The following is an 18,088-nucleotide window of genomic DNA, read 5'->3' as shown; positions in this document are numbered from 1 at the left end:
AATGATAACTATATGTTAGTAAACAGCATAAGGCATCTTTTTTCCATATAAGTGCTGTTCCTTTCCCATATAAGGGTATCTAATTTACAATATAATTTAATTGAAGTTAATTTTATCTTTAGTAATGTCAATTTTTTTTCTTTAAAATTTATTACTTGACCTCTGCCCTTACCCTTAATTTATTTCAATAAATAATTTTTAAAAGTTTTATTCTATCACTCCTGAATATTTATAAATAAAATATTATATAAAAGCATCTAGTTCAGTACCTCACAAGGGTATCTCTTATTAACTCTTGCTAATCACCTATTAACCTGTTATTAACTCTAATAAAGAACACTAGACAACAGCGTGGTGATTACAAGTGGGATGGATGGGAGAGGGGTAGTAGGAAACGGGATAAATGGTGGTGGAATGAGACGCAGGGTGCTGTACGTGTGGTGCAGGATACAGATGGCACATTATGAAATGGTACATCTGAAACCAGTGTAATTATATTAACCAATGTCACCCCAATAAATTCAATTAAAATAAAATGAATACTAGTGTAACCAGAAGCTTCTAACACTCTTATATTTTGATGCTGGAATTAAAACAGCTTTTAAAAATCACCTTCTGATTCACTGTTAATGACATTTCAAGTGCTTAGAAAGTACTACAAATAAGACTGAGAAGTACCTATATTAATTTTATTATTGCCTGCAGAATATAAACTTTTTGGGGAAAACGTTATAAAACAGGTACATACAAGTACCCTTACATTATTAGCCTTACATATCTGAAAATTTTATAATGTCTATCATTTTAAATACTGCTGTCCAAATAAAATGTCAAATGACCCATTGTCCTTCTATGTCTGGAATTTAATGGCAAGAAATAAGCCAAAAATTAGCAGTCAAAATATAAGATAATGACAAGGTAAAAGGAAGAACTTACATAACAGACCACTGACCTTATCTTATACTAAAAAAACGACATCCTGAAAAAGCTGTTTGGCGGCTGAGATAAGGCAAAAGCTGCGAGAAGATAAGTATTCTGAAGTCAGGGTCAGGAGTTCAACAGTCAGGGCACATAAGCAACCTACAGTGGTTTAATTTCTGATTTACATTTAGTGAACAATCTGACTTTTTTTTAAGATTTTATTTATTTGTTTGTTTGTTTGTTTGGTTATTTTAGAGAGGAGAGAGAGAGAGAATGGGGTTGGGGGAGCAGGAAACATTAACTCCCCTATGTGCCTTGACCAGGCAAACCTAGAGTTTCGAACCGGTAACCTCAGTGTTCCAGGTTGATCCTTTATCCACTGCGCCAGCACAGATCAGGCACAATCTGACATTCTTATGGTGGTAATTGCAAGAATCAAAACCATATGAAAGATGATGCATGAAAATTCTTACATTCCACCTTGAAAACTGCACTCAGATGAGGTGAAAAATGTGGGTCTTTTTTATTATTAATTATTATTATTATATCTTCTGGTTGTTTTTGTATTTAAACATTACTGTTCACTTTGCCTTCTCCTTTAATTAAATCCAGCAAATTGCCCAGCATAATGCCCACTCTCTGAGTGAAAACAAAAACAAAACAACATGTATGGTATTGACTACAGTAGTGACAAAGCCAATACAAAAAGCACACACTAGGAGCCAGGCATTGTTCTAAGCACTTTACAAGTTATCAGCTCATTTCATCATCATAGCACCTTTCAGGAAAAGTGTTATTGCTATTCTGATTTTAGTAAGAAAACTAAGATAGAAAGAAGCTAAGTAACTAGCCCATGGTCCCATGGATAGACAGTAAGGGAAGAAGCCAAAATCCAAACCCAGGCAGTCCAAAATCCAGACAGTTAAGTACTGCAGTTTATCTTTCCAATGTAAATGCTCTTTGCATCAGTTCAGAAAAGCACAGTCTATTGAACCTCTAAAAGGCAGCTGTCAGGATTCCCAGAATCCCGTGTATTTTTGGTGAAAAAAATTCAGTGTCTAATTGGCATTAAGTGTTTTGATCAGTACATCTCATTTTATTTTTAATGTAATAATGACATTTATTTCAGCAGAGAAATAACTTCAGAGCACTATTAGGTGTTCATTTATGAACGTTAAGTGTCTCACTTCCTTCTCTTTGCTCTTGAAATCACTGTGTTCCAAAATGTAAAGACATTTTATTTTCAAATAGGAAGATCAAATCAAAATACATTAATATGGTGGACTCTACATATATTAGTATATTAATTATCTTTACTTTTTTTTTTTTAAATCAATGGGTGGGGAGGACAGACAGGGACAAACAGGAAGAAAGAGGATGAGAAACATCAACTTGTGGTTGCAGCACCTTGGTTATTTAATGCTTTCTCATATGTGCCTTGACTGAGGGGCTCCAGCTGAGCCTGTGACTCTTTGCTCGAACCAGAGACCTTGGGCTCAAGCCAGTGAACTTGGGTTCAAGCCAGTAACCTTGGGCTCAAGCCAGCGACCCTAAGCTTCAAGACAGCAACAATGGGGTCAAGTCTATGATTTCATGCTCAAGCCGGCAACCCCAATCTCAAGCCAGCAACCTTGGGGTTTCAAACCTGGGTCCTCAGCATACCAGGTCAATGCTCTATCCACTGCACCAACACCTAGTCAGACATCTTTACATTTTTTTAAATAATTAAACATATTAAAGCTATTTCCTTATTTTTTCATATAATGTTTTCCCACCTTCTGCATTTTGGAATATCAACATGTACAGTATAAAACTGATTTCCAAGAAACATATTCAGGAAAAGTATTCTGTGTCAGCATTACCATGATTTAAATTTATTAAATTTAAAATGAGTAACAAGGAGGAAAATACAATGTGGAGAATTCCCACCTATTTTTGTATGGGTGTATTCTATATACTCTTCCTATTACTAGTCACAAATTAATCAAGAACAACAACCCAGCTCTGGCCGGATGGCTCAGTGGCAGAGCATCAGCCCAGTATGTGGATGTCCCAGGTTTGACTCCCAGTCTGGGCACACAGGAGAAGCAACCATCTGCTTCTCCACCCCTCCCCCTTCACCTTCTCTCTCCTTCTCTTCCCCTCCTGCAGTCATGGCTTGAATGGTTTGAGCAAGTTGGCCCCAGGCACCCAGGATGGCACCATGGCCTTGCCTCAGGCACTAAAATAGCTCAGTTGCTGAGCAAGGGAACAGTGGTCCCAGATGGGCAGAGCATCACCCTATAGGAGGTTTACTGGGTAGATCCCTGTTGGGGCACATGCAGAGTGTCTCTCTGCCTCCCTGCCTCTCAATTAATAATAATATTAATATTAATAATAATAATAATAAACAATCCATGAACAAAATGAAGACATATAAGGGGAAAAAATATGTGTATCATGATGTGGGCTGGGAGGCATTTCCAAGTCATTCTGGACACAACCTTGATCAAAAGCTATGGCTATGACATAAACCACCTTGCCCACAGGGCTTCTAGATAACTTTGTTTTCAAGATAACTTTTTAATAATATATCTTTGACCAAGCAGTTATAGCCTTCATCACATCAACTATTAAATTAACATTATACTTCTTATGTTAATACTGAATTTAAAATTCTGTATTAGAAATTCTGCCTGCTTTAACAACAATTAATTTACTGGATATTGTACAGAATGAAGGCATTTAATGACTACTTACAGGGACTCAACTTCAAGAAGGATACCATCATGTTTTATTTCCCACCAGGGCAACAGATACACTCACTTTTCATAAAGGCAAACTCTTGGGTCAGGACCGGTTTAACAAAGATGTCCTGCTGAGCAGCAAACTAACTTCATCCCCAGGCACCCATCTAAAACTACTGGTTTCATAAAGTCTGAATAAATGACTACACACTGATTGAGTCTAGAGCTAAATCACAACGTATAACAACTCAAGATAGAAACAAAGCTTGATTAACGTAATAGCAACTATTTACAATTATTTACCAGAAATCTGAAAAAGCTTTCTTTTTGTAAATGCTCCAAGAAAGGCTGCATGGAACAACACAATGGTGAAACTGTAGGTTTTTTTCACAAGATATAGTACAATTTAATTCCTAATCGCATCAGGTGCACTAATAGTTCATCTCCGTCCTGGCTTTCAACTGGGTAAACATCTATCATCTTATGGAAAATCTTTACTAATTAAATGAAATGGAGATTGAACTATTCTAGTGGAAATCAATATACAGCATCTGACCTGAGCCAAATCAGTGGAATAATGTGCAAAACAAAACAAACAAAAAAAGAGGAAGGAAATAGAGTTTTATTTCCTAAACTCTACACTGAATGCAAAATTCTTTTTAAAATTGTTTTTTACAATGGAATTTAAAATATCTCCGGGTAGCTCATTTATTTACATCCTTTTCACCTAAGATTAAGAAAATTAGCAGCCTGACGAGGTGGCGGCACAGTGGATAGAGCATCAGCCTGGGATGCTGAAGACCTAGGTTTGAAACTCCGAGGTTGTCGGCCTGAGTGCGAGCTCACAAGCGCAGGCTCACCAGCTTGAGCGTGGGGTCACTGGCTTGAGCCCAAAGCTCGCTGAATTAGCAAGGGGTCATTAGCTCTGCTGGAGCCCCCCCCCCCCGTCAAGGTGCATATGAAATAGCGATCAATGAACAATGAAGGTACCGCAACTATGAGTTGATGGTCCTCATCTCTGTCCCTTCCTGTCTGTCTGTCTGTCCCTCTCTCTCTCTCTCAAAAAGAAATAAATATATAAATAAAAGAGGAAGAAAAAGAAAATAATAGCAGGCATAACATTAAATCTTCCCATAGCTCAATTTAAACACATGTAAATTTTTTTAAAAACTAGGAATTAAATGATGTCTAAGGTAATAAATCTAATTCTATGCTGTTCTAGAACCTAAAAGGACAAGAAGTAAAACTTAATATTGCCACTAGGCTTTTAAAAGTAGATAAGAATTATTATTTAAACAGTCTTACACCTAACCATAAAAAAAAAGTATAGGCCAATTACAAGTATCATCAAAAAAGTCACTTTTCAGCCCTGGCTGGTTGGCTCAGTGGTAGAGCGTCGGCCTGGTGTGTGAATGTTCCAGGTTCAATTACCAGTCTAGGCACACAGGAGAAGTGCCCATCTGCTTCTCCACCCCTCCTCCTCTCACTTCTCTCTCTCTTTCTCTCTCTCTCTCTCTCTTCTCCTCCCCTCCTGCAGCCATGGCTCGATTAGAGCGAGTTGTCCCTGGGAGGGCTGAGGATGGCTCCATGGCCTTCGCCTCAGGCACTAAAAAGTGGCTCCAGTTGCAATGAAGCAAGGGCCCCAGATGGGCAGAGCATCACCCTGTAGGGAGCTAGCCGGGTAGATCCTGATTGGGGCACATGTGGGTGTCTGTCTCTGCCTCCCCTCCTCTCACTTAAAAAAAGAAAAGTCACTTTTCATGTTTCCAATATGGTCAAAATAATTTTTGGAGAACATTTTTCTCCTTATACATCTTATTCTTGTTCAATCTTTAATCCTATGTTTTTACTCCAACTTGAAAAATATCCAAATGTCAGTGGTCCCAAATAGGAATCTGGGCGTGTCTGTCTTTCATTGAGCTTACGATATAAGTAAAGCATAGAAACTAGAACAAAGTAAAGAATAACCATTTCCAGTTAACTTGTTCAGCAGTGATTCTGGATGCTTACCACAAAAGCATGCTGGTCAAGAAGAAGAAAAGTCATCACAGATGTGGTCAGACTTTTATACTAAGGAAGTAGGTGTTTTCCTGTGTCCAGACTAGTGGGAAGTCTGGAAGGCCTCAGCAGTGTCTCAAAGTAACCAATGCGACAGAAATTAAGTTGAGCAGAAATAGATTAATAATCCTCTTCAGGTTAAAACCAGATTCAATTTTATGAGCATGTTTCTTGTAGGTTCCTATTTCTACATCTTCTTGGGATTTAGAACAAACTCCTTATATGTACATACGTACCTCCAAACTGGTTTATATAAGGAATTTATAGGTACTAATTCTACTAATTTAAAATTAAAAGCAGGCTTTGATTGAAGGACACAGCAGTTCTAAGGAAATCTCAACATGGAATAGAGTAGAAACAGGATTTCTGTTTGCAATCTACGTTTCATTTGATCATTTGTGATCTGTGATCATATCAGGCACCTTATTTCTTCTACTATGCAACCCTCATAGCACCAGAATAATGGCATGCATTCAGGAGAAAGCCAAAATGTTTTTTAAACTAATGGTGATATTCAGCTGGAAGAATTTATTGAACTTCTAATGAAAATATTTAGACCTCTAATCACCTTGATTCTGAAGCAGTGTCCTGTCTAATACAACAGGAAACAAAAAATGATTAGCACAAAGAAAAAGATATTTGTCCATTTAGGGTTTAGAATAAAAAGTCAATAAAGTATAAATAAGGTTATTTCAGTAATAAACCAAAATGAGTGATTACACTACTTTTGTCAGTGAATATGAGAGAATTACAGAGAATCAAACTGTGTGACAAAATATTTCATCAACTAATATCTTATTTTCTCATTGAAAAGTTTTATAAATTAATAGAAATAATGACTGTCATTTACTTTTGACAAATGAACTTCAATATAAGTAATTTTTAATTATAGGCTTAAAAGCAGAGAAGCAATAATGAGTAACAAGATGCCTGCTGACAGAAAAGATATATTTGATAAATGGATATTATATAAATACCTTGTATCATCACAAATATATATTATAGTTTAGCTACTAAACAATGAAATAGCATTAAATTTAAAAAACAATTTGAAGTAAGGTAAAATAAAACATATACTTATTCTTTTTCCTTTACCATTCTAAAGCTATGTAAATGAACCTACTACTCAATAAACCAACATTTAAAAATATCTCGGCTCCTTTTTCTCAGCCTGCTTTAACACAGTAATCAGGAATGTTTTTAATAATTCAGAATAGTGGTCCTAGAGAAGGATGCCTAATCTGAATTACAAATTTCAAATTAACATACCTTCTAAAAAATAGTACTTGTTAGCTTGTACGCTAACATACTCTATACCCCAGTTGATTATGCATAGTTAAAGACCTGCTCTATAAAGCTAGTAAGATATAAGAGACTCAACTGAAAAGAAAACTATAATTCTTGGTATTATGAACGTCCTTCCCTCAATATTCTGAGTAGCTCTAGATATCATGGTTATCATTTAAGTATGATGCTCTCTCTGAAAGTAGCGGTGAGAGATGTAGAGTTCAATCACTGGATCAAAACCATGCTCTTCAATATCCCCCTAAATTTTTAGGAAATACACACTAAAATATTTTAAGTAAAAGAACACGATATATGCAACCTATTCATAAGTGGCTTAGGATAAAAAAATGTATATATGCATGCATAGACAGAGAGGGTGATTAAACAAATGAGGCAAATGTTAAAGATCAATGAATCTGGGTAGAATTAGCAGTTTTCCATATTTGTGCAACTTTTCTGCAAATTTGAAATTATTTCTAAATACAAATTTAAAAAATACTGTCTTCAAAACTGTAACTAGTAAATTCATGTCTAAGTGACTTAATAGTTGAAATAAGCCTGTTAAGAGTGCATTCTGTCTAATAATTTTATTACTGTGTAAACAGTCATTAATAAAGCGCAGGAAAGACAACTAAAGACATAAACAATAATAGCCACGACAGTACTCTTTAAGAGCCAAAGCAGTAGAAATACCTCATGTGCCCATCAGCAAAGGAATGGAAAAACTGTGAAACAATAACTGGAATACTATATAGCAGTATAAGTGAATAAACGGAAGTGTAAATGAAAATAAGAATAAATCGCACAAACCAATGCTCAGTGAAAGAAGCCGATATAAAAGAATTTATACTGTATCATTCCATTTCAATAAAGCCCAAAAACAGGCAAGCCACACTCTGGTATTTGAAGTCAAGATGGGGGCACGGCTTGCTGGTAAGCCGAGAGCAGCCGCAGGGCTGCGGGCAGCATTACAGCTGACTGGGGGCAGCTACGCGGCGTGTGCTCTCCGATGAAAGATGGGGGCACGGCTTGCTGGTAAACCCAGAGCAGCCGCAGGGCTGCGGGCAGCATTACAGCTGACTGGGGGCGGCTACGTGGCGTGTGCTCTCTGATGAACCATGGGGTACCTTCTCAATAAAAAATATTTTTAATGAAAAAAGGTGTCGTTTTAGCCTATTGATTCTATGCTGTCAAATTATTTGAAAGCATACAAAAATATAGAAAAAAGTGCTTTCTGATTTCAGAATTTCTCAGAGCCAAGAAAATATTACAAAGTACAAAAATACATTTGTCCCTTGCCGTTTCGTGGTTCGCTTCCTGTGGTCTCACTGCATCGCGGGTTTTTAAATTGTATGTATCTAATTTTGTATCACAGATTTTTTGCTATATTGTGGGATTTTGCGGTATATAGGTATTTTTATATATTTATTATTTTAATTGTTTTTGTGGTAAAATAAGCATTTTCTAGCCTAAAATGTTGAAAACAATATAAAAATATTAATTAGAACATATTAAAATAATATTATTGTATATTCACTGGTGAGTACCTATATAGAACTTTATATGTTGTTAAAATTACGTAGCTTTAAGAGTGTAAAAAGTGTTTAAGAGCATAGGAATTGTTTATAAGAGTGTAGGAAAGGTTAATAACAGTGTGGGAAAGGTTTGTAAGAGTGAGAGGAGGGTTTATAAAGCCTTAATATATATATAAATAATAAAATAAATGTAAGGTCGCTACTTCGTAGATTTTCGCCTATCGCGGGGGGTTCTAGAACCTAACCCCCACAACAGACGAGGGACCACTGTACAGCAAAGTGTTTGATGATCCCACAAATTTAAAAGTTCTCTTCCTGTTTAACTAGAGCACTTCAAATAAGATAGCAACAAAAAGGTATAATTTTTCAATGCCAAATGAACATATATTTGCCCTCTGGCCTTCAATATCCTTCTACTAGAATGAGATATTATAGAGCACCAAGGGAAGCTATGAGAAAGAAAGATACATACACCTAAGCAGAAACTACTAAAGATGAACACACACCCTTATATTAAGCACTATAAATAATCTTTAAAAAGTCACTGATTTTGTCCTCTACATCCTATTCACAGCTAACCTTTGACCTTCTTAATGGCTGGTCCTACTTGTCACTTTCAGGCCTGGTTTTGTTTCAGGAAAGAAACTGATTCTCCAGATGTTCACTTTAACTAACACAACATTAAAAAACTGCAAAGAGAGTCCACTAAAAACACTGTGCTTTTTCCTTGGTGAGACTATAGAGATAAGGCAAACTGATATTGTTACGTGCGCACATTCTTGATTCTCTACATTCAGATATTCTATACATATTATACTATTTTTTGTGGCTAACTTCCTTTAAAATTTCTCTCCTAAGGTTGTCCCTAAAAGTACTTTTAAAATCAATTCTTCATCAACTTTCTTCACTAGAAATTAAATGTTTGAACATGACTATACTAATTCAGAGAAAAGTTTATATTAAAAAGTTCATTAATTCAATATGAATAATCTTTGTTGGAGTGAAAAATACTGGCACACATGGACAAAAAAGATACTCAGATAATTCAACGACTGGTCTAATTTATCTAGTTACTGACAACTACCTAGTTACATGTTAATTTGGGGGATTTCCTAAGTCTAATGAAAAGGAGGCCAAAAGAATACACAAGGAGATCTGAGTGGCACACAGGCTGATTGATAGCATATATTCTTATCCTTGACTGCAAGAATGGCCAATTATCCAACTATCTGAAATAACACAAATGTCCATTATAAGAGAGCGGATAAACTGCGATGTATTAAATGCAATACTATACAGCAATAAATAGAAAAGAGTCAAGCCACACATAAAAACAGGCATGAATCTTATAAACTTCTAAACCAACAACAATCCCTTCGGAAAAATTCCCAACTTAACCCAACCTCTTTTCAAAGACTGGAACACCCCACTAAGAATCTGAATGGTCAGTAGGAGTTCATAATTTCAAGCTTTTTTAAAAAGCAGTTTTCCAAAATCACTACATCTAATTTTGTGTAGTTGTAAGAGCAAACAAGACTTACGGGGTTATACATTTTCAATATTTGGGGGCCAAAACGAAACAAACTTGAATGTCTACAAAATTCAAGAGATCTCTCATGTTATCTGAAAGTGTTGCTATCAACATAATCCTGTACCCATTATGTGACCTACAGAGATTCAGAGAAGTCAGTCTTTGTCATTAGAAAAGCACAGATGCCTAGGAAATATTCTATATATTTGAAAATAAAGATATATTACATCCATCATTTTAGTGTATTTAAATCAGTGGCTTTTAGATTCCATCAGATGTGTCCAGAGAAGCTAAGGAAAAAAAGCATGAGGTCCACTTAGTATGTGTTAGCACCGGATCTTGTTTCAAACAAAAACGAAGCTTAGATTCTGGGACCCACAGCAAAGAAACACACAAAGAGTACAAAAATAATAATAATTTTAAAAGTACTCAAAAAGCTGGTTTTAAAAGTTTTCTTAATAAAATTAAGTGAAATGAAAATCAATATATTAGAAACAGATTAGAACAAGCACAACATAAGGATGCATAAATGCTACTCCACAATTAGCCACTTTTTAGTCACATATCAGTATATCACTGCAGAAAATTTTGCTTTGCAAACAGAGGACACTGATCTCACCTGAGTTCATTTTCATACTGTGGGGACAGTCTACCTGAATTCTGGTAAAAGCTTTTCAGGAAAGAGGGGGCAGTGAAGGAAGGGGCAGAGATGGAAGTATGCAGACTTGGAAGGCTGGAGGAAGAATTACTCTCCTTGTGCATGCGCCGAACAGATGGAAGGATGCTAAGTACAGAAAACACAGCAAATTTGTCTTAATTTTTAGTTTGGCAAAATCTTCATTCACTATGAAAAAATATATAAACTGGTTCTTGCTATTAATTTAATCTTTCTTTTAAAGGTTAAGGGCTGAGTCTTATATGGGGGGGGGGGGGTTGCATGCAGTTCTCTCTAATTAAAAGTATGACCTGGTTTCACCTTTTCACAAATTGAATTCCTCCTTGTCTACACAGTATGTGTCCGTCTCCAGCAATTTCTTCACAATTTTAGGACAATAGGTGTTTATTTTTACATGCAAAAGATACTTCACCGGGGGGTGGGGGGGAGGTAGGAAAGCACAAATAATTACAGAAAACAAGTTCCAGAAAGAAAAATTGATTATCTGTACTTCAAAGACTTAGCTATTTTAAAGATATAAATTCTTCTAAAAATTTAAGAACACGTTTGTTTGTTGGAATCATCATAATACCTTTGGCCTAACAAACATTAATTCCATATTCTTTCCTGCAGCTGGTAGAATTGTGCAGACATGGTTTTTTCTGAATCCCTAAATCTCCAGCAGAGCTGTTTTTATTTTTAGGAGATTCTTTTCCTAGCAAGTTTTTACAACAATACAAACAGCACTTTCTATATTGATAGAAATTAATTGAGCTTATACATTATGAAATGTAGAAAACATAAGAAAGTATAGAGACATCATTTGTAGTTTAAATAATATTTTAAATTCTTAAAAATAATTTTCCCAGAAAAAAGAATTTTCTGTATTGGTAAATATAAATAAAGTTATCATTTTAAAAAAAATCTCAGAATACTTAATTCTGTTAATTAAGCCTATATTTATATATCCTAAATATCTCATTTTTTAATCTCAAATCACTCAAAACAGAAGAATTAAATTGTATCCGTTAAAGAATTGCAGGCAACTTTGATAACAATGTAAAATTTAACCTCTTTTGATTTAGAGTTCTGTTCTTGTTTTTTCCCCTCAAAGGGGGGTCCCTATCAGACCCCGTTTCCTGTATCACTCTCAGAGGGAAAGAAGAAAAACAAAATTTAGGCTATAAATTCTGATTTGTGTTACACAGTAAGAAATATTAAAATTCTACTATTTCAGATTTACTTTATTATTTATCTAATGTCAACACTTCGGTTATTTTTTTAAATACCATGTAAGATCATTCCTAATGGCTACTTCCTGTCAATTATGCTGTGTGTATTTTTATAAACATCACATTAGTCTAGATACAATTTTCTTATTTGGCTTTATTTTGAAATAAAATATAGCCAATTTTTGTCTCATGTATGAGGGTAAGTTAGGTGGATTTTTTAACCCTTGTATTCTATTGTAAGCTAACAGGAAGTTCTACTGCTATGTTATTTTTGAATTTGCTGATTTTGTTTAATTAAGTGATCACCAAGAAGACACCGATAACATGTATTGTCAGCAGGTTATTCAAGCACAACCACATCTATAATATCTTGCTTCCTCTGTTTTTCTGGAAAAAAAAATTTTCCATCCAAAAATGCTTTAACTCAGCTCTTTGAGTATGCCTAAAGTTTGCCTTGTTTCCCATAATAACTAAGCTTTTTATAATTCAATTTATTTTTACGGTCTTTCTAAAAATTAAATGTTTGGCTACAGCACAAAGTCACAAGTCTTGACTCCACAGTGATCAAAGCAGGTTGAAAGGAGAACTTCACTTTCCTTCCGGAGAGCGGTTCGGACTCACCTGCACTGTTCACTGGAGCGCTGCCTCAGGAGAGGGGAGCGGACACCCGGAGCCCGCCCATCCTGCAAGTTCAGCCTCCTCCGTGTGCTGGACGGTGGGTGGCTGAACGTGTGTGCCCGTCTTCGGAACTGTGGGGAGTCAGAATCCTCTTCAGGGAACGCCTGCCACACTGAGGACGGAGGGGAGGCCGGCGGGGTCCCTGGGGGAGAGTCTCCTGGTGAGTAGTCCTGTAAAAGTAAGCAGAAGTGAGTGATTCCTCTCCCACAGGGATCATGGCAGACCTGCTCAAACACAGAGCTCAGAAGTGACAGGGCACCTCTTCTTCCTCCTGGGTTGTGACAAAACTAGTATTTTTTTTTTTACTCAATTTATGCTGACGGCTAATCAGCATCGCCACAACCCGTTTCTTCTGATAAGCAGCTGTAAAACAGCATCCGTAAAGATAGGCCAAAAAGCAAAAGAGAAGATAAGAAAAGGTATTCTTTTCCCTTACACGTTGTGGTAGGTGCAGTAGCTGTAGCTACTGTACTTTTCTCATTGTTGCCAGAAGATGAAAAGAGACCATGACCATAAAAGGGTGGAGCCTGCATTTACATATCTACTGATTTCGTGACCTATCCATTGCATGCTTCCTGTACTATCAAAACAATATCACAACGTTTAAGTGTCCAAGCCTGGTCGCAAAGCCTCCAGGAAAATAAAATATAGCTTGTTAAGTATCTTCCTTCACTATGGATGTTTCTATCCAACTACACACTCCCTGATGTAACATTCTTTAAAAGCCATGAAAAACAGGAAATGAATGAAAAGTGACTTATGCTGGAATGCATCTCATATTGCATGCGGAGACATCATAAATCTTTCCATTCAGACAGGTATGCTGTTTATACTTTCCAGAACAAGCAGCACTGTAGAAACGCTTAGCTTAATAAACGTGGGGTAGGGCTAAAAAGACTCGCAGCTGAGCTAAGTCTTCAATTTTATCAACAGAGTTAATAACAATATTTTAATATTTTTCCATTAAAAAATAGGTTGCATATGCCTCAGGTTACATCTTGCCTGATACAGGAAACAGGAAACCAAGCCTATGAGAATTGTCTGTGAGATAAAGAGCCTAACATTGCAGTTAAAATGGTTAAAAGTGGGGGTGGGAAGTAACATGGGGAGAACACGAAAGATAAAAAAGACCACTGTACAAGGGCAGTAATTACATGGCTCGTTTTTTCTATGGCTTTGGAGCAACAGTTGCTCAAATACTGTCCTCCAAAGCATCCTAACTCTAGGGAAAGGCCTGACAGCAGAGTTAGTCTGAAGGCGATGTGTTTTGTGTCCCCATGAGAAAGCTTCAGTGGAATAAAGAGCAACACGCTAATATCCAGAATCTTCTTACTTAAAATCATGACAACTCAAATAGTTACTTTTAAAAAAAATCATAAAGGACTTGGAACAAAATAACTAAGCACGCATTTCAGTGTTGGTTTGTACCAAGGCCCAATTAGTAGTATATATAAAAAAAAAAAAAGGAAGCTCTGCTTAGATACCTTCTCTGAAGCAAGACTGTTGGCCCGTTCAAAGCTGTCCACACTGCCAAGTCGACCTCTCATTCTGTTAGCTCCCTGAGTGAAGAGAATTAAATCATTCATATGGTTTGAATTTTGACTTTATTCTCTCTCTCTCTTTTTTGTTTTTTTTTTTTTACAGAGACAGAGAGAGGGACAGACAGACAGGAAGAGAGAGAGATGAGAAGTATCAGTTCTTTGTTGCAGGACCTTAGTTGTTCATTTATTGCTTTCTCATATGTGCCTTGGGGCAGACCGAGTGACCCCTTGCTCAACCCAGCAACCTTGGGCTCAAGCTGGTGAGCCTGACTCAAACCAGATGAGCCCGTGCTCAAGCTGGCGACCTCAGGGTTTCAAACCTGGGTCCTCCGCATCCCAGTCTGATGCTCCATCCACTGTCCGCCACTGCCTGGTCAGGTTGAATTTTGACTTTAAAACTACTATAAAAAGCAGTTGCCTCTTTAAGTAAAAACTAAATTGATCCTTTTCGTAGTTCACTCTATTTTCTTGGCAGTACTAACAGCCATTCCAGCAGAGTAAACAGAACAATTCACAATGTATTTCCATTAGTTCTAAATCGGCCATTAGATAACTAGATACTCAAACCAAGCTGTTTTGAAGTTACTGTACTGTGGCTACAAGGTTAAACATTATTCATCCATACGGTCAGGAGAGCCCCATAACAGCAGTGAGAGCCCCATTAACTTTGTGTCTTATGGAGAGAGATGTGGAAAGTACAGCCCTACTAACCACAACACGGGTTAATATACACAACCTCCCTACAACCAAGATTATATGTATCATAATTCACATTTCAGCATTATAATAAACACAGATTAACAAGACAAAACTGCATCCTAAAATGTGTGGATTTAAGCTTCATTCATTATTCCATAATGCAAAACAATTTCAATAAAGCATTTCTCACTAAAAACACTAAATAATAGTCCACTCCAATACTGGTAAATTGATTTTTTTATTACTTTTCACACAGCCCTTTGGTATGGATTTTACAGATGATCTAAGAGAGAGGAACATAAGAGATCATCTCGTATACAGGTTGGGGCAAAAGTAGGTTATGAGTACATGAAACACAGAGTTTATTCTTGCTTTATTATTTATTAATTATCGTATTCGTTTCCAGTACAGTTTACAACTGTAAACTTCCTTTTGCCCCACCCTGTATCCCTTCACTTGATACAGGAAGAAACTGAAGCCAACTTTGGAAGGAAAAAGGATGGAAAGACAGGCTGAGAACCACATACACAGAAGGTCTTAAGAGACAAAATACAGATGGAGGCATTCCACATAATTGTAAAACACTTCAATAAATAAAAGTCAAGTCAATGTGAAGGTGACTCGGCAAAAGGAAGAATGCACAATATTTGTATAGCAGTTTATAGTTTCAATGTTTGTGGCCATACACTCTTGGGTTTAATTTTCTGAGGGAAGAAGGCAAATTTTCATTTTAATTTTTAATCAAATTAATACCGGCACAAAATTTCAAAAACCAAATTGTGCTACCAAGCTCAAAATGAAAAGCGGAAGTCACTACCCCAACCCCTCACACACACTGAATCCCATTCTCCAAAAGCAAACACTTGAAAGTGTTAGTTATAATGCTTCTGATATTCACCTAATATTACTATTGCTTAATTTTCCACGTTAGACACTACGTATTCTCTCTGACTTGGAGGATGAAACTTAGTATTCTTGCTCTGTTATCCACTGCTGTCCACACTCTCTCTTTCCCTCTTCTCTCAACACAGTAACACCAGAGGTTTCAGTTAAAACAACAATTTGTGATTAGATTATTATGACATTGTATTTAGTATTTGCACCTGAGCTATATATTTGACTATTACTATAACATGTACAACTTGTGTTTCAAAGAATTAACATCTATTCAGCATTGACTAATGTATTACAAAATCACCAACCGATCTCTATGGTCAAACATCCCATAATCCATTAATGACAATTTTTTCTTTTTCTTGAACTAGAAACACCTCATTATGAAGACCTCTGTCTTCCTGCCCCAGTCTGGACTGGTTGCAATTTAAGCTTGCTGAACAGGTCTTCCCAGTATTTCCCTTCACTTTTATTAACCTAGGAATACCCTTTCCTGCTACCCTACCTTGGAACTCCTGTTTCCTTAACCCCACGGCTTCCTCTTTCTCAATGCACCTCTGCATTTTGGTACTTTCTGAGAAAGGGAGACTGGGAAGTAATTTTTTTTTAATTTATATGTCTGTGATGTCATTATTCCATTCTTATATTTCATTAACAGTTTGGCTAAATATATCATTTTGGTTAGAAACTTTCCTCAGAATGTTCATGCGTCTTCTGGCACAGAAGTCTAAAGCCACTGTCATTCTCAAGCCTTTGTACGACCTGCTCTTCTCTGGAACAGATTCTTAGTTTAACCAAAGGTGTTTTGAAATATCACAATGATGTGTCTGGGTATGGCTTTATTCAGCCATTCTAGTGTATGTATTCTGAACTTACTAAATCTGGAAACACATTCATTAGTTCTGAGAAATTTATAAAACAATTTCTTTGAACATTTCTGCATGCACATTCTCTTTCTGAAACTCTTATCATTTGGCTTTCGGATCTTCTTTAACTTTTTACCCTGTTCCTCTGTTTTCCATTTCTTTATCATTTTGCTTTACTTTATTGAAGATTTTTTTAACTTTAGCTTCCTAGCCTTCTATTGAGCTTTTCTTTTTATGTCTACTATCAGAAAATTTTAAGAATCCTTTCTTCTGCTCCAATCAACTATTTTATATATATTGATAGTATCCTAACTTGTTTCACAAAAGCAGTACTTACTAGCTTAATATCACTGGTGGTTCTCTAAATAACAATTATATACACAATACAATTATAAGCTTCACCTATTATTACTGAATGCTTAAAATGTACTATATACTATGTTAAGCATTTTACACTGCATTATCTCATTCATTCCGCACAACAATTCTATGAGGTGGGTGTAGTTTTTAGCTCAACTTTATAAATAAGGATACTGAAGTTCTGATGTGATTATGTTGCCAAAGTTTATACAGCTAGCTAAAGGACAGAGCGGTGATTTGAACCCAGGATGTACAATTTAAAAGTGAAGCTCTTGGCATGGTGGACAGAGTGTTGTCCAAGAGCACCAGGTTGCCAGTTTGATACTGGGGACACCAACTCAAGCCCCAGTCAGGAAACGTTTGAGAAGCAATAAATGGGTGCACAACTAAGTGGAATAATGAGTTGATGCTTGTCTCTCTTGAAAAGAAAAGAAAGTGAAGTTCTTAAGCTCTTACTCAATATTCCCTTCATAAGATAGAACTTTGTGAAAAGTAGAATTACAGATAAAACAAACTAGCCTTCATTGGTTAAGCGTAATTTTGCAAATGCCTAGAATCTGATCAACATTACTTCAGTTCTTCAGTTCTATACTATAACACAACATACTTCCAATAATAAACTGTATTTGTGGCTGATAGATCATTGGATTAATATGTGTAGCTAAGAAGTAAATATTGTAAAGACAGGTCACTTTCTGCCATTTTTTTAGCTGCTACTTACATGCCCACCTGCCTGGTTATCTTAAACAGGTGATTTGGTCACAATAGTAAAAGTTGTCAGAAGGGTATTTCAACATTTGCTCATTATTACAATAGCACATTATTAAAATTTAAATCACACATTTTACTCACAGGTCTTTTATTCAAGTGTTGTGTGTATGTGTGTGTGTGTGTGTGTGTGTGTACAAAGAAAAACAAACCTACCTTATTTATTTAATTAATTATTCACACCTTTCCAGGAAGTAAGGACAATGGATATTACCCTGAGGAAAGCATGAAATGAGGATTTTTTTCTAATAACTCACACTTTATTTTATATTCCCCTTTGGAAAATGTATATATTAATAAATGTACTCATAAATATTTTCTTCCAGTAAACTTCAAC

The 18,088-nt window shown here is 36.1% G+C and overlaps 1 protein-coding gene across 4 annotated transcripts in view; it reads right to left on the bottom strand.

Annotated features, from left to right (window-relative positions):
* TBC1D4 (TBC1 domain family member 4) overlaps nt 1-18,088 on the bottom strand; it is a 227,868-nt gene that overhangs the window by 38,059 nt on the left and 171,721 nt on the right. For 3 of the 4 annotated variants that reach the window (XM_066237875.1, XM_066237877.1, XM_066237878.1), the window contains 3 exons: nt 14,108-14,182; nt 12,567-12,793; nt 10,678-10,842 (listed from right to left, as the gene is read on the bottom strand). In XM_066237875.1, the coding sequence (XP_066093972.1) occupies nt 10,678-10,842; nt 12,567-12,793; nt 14,108-14,182 (467 nt within the window). The remainder of the gene's footprint in view (nt 1-10,677; nt 10,843-12,566; nt 12,794-14,107; nt 14,183-18,088) is intronic. The other variant, XM_066237876.1, reaches the window with a different exon arrangement.

This window comes from Saccopteryx bilineata, chromosome 6 (assembly GCF_036850765.1).
Source record: "Saccopteryx bilineata isolate mSacBil1 chromosome 6, mSacBil1_pri_phased_curated, whole genome shotgun sequence".
NCBI lineage: Eukaryota > Metazoa > Chordata > Mammalia > Chiroptera > Emballonuridae > Saccopteryx > Saccopteryx bilineata.
Note: the sequence above shows the minus strand (reverse complement) of the source record. Positions and strands in the feature narration are given on the sequence as shown.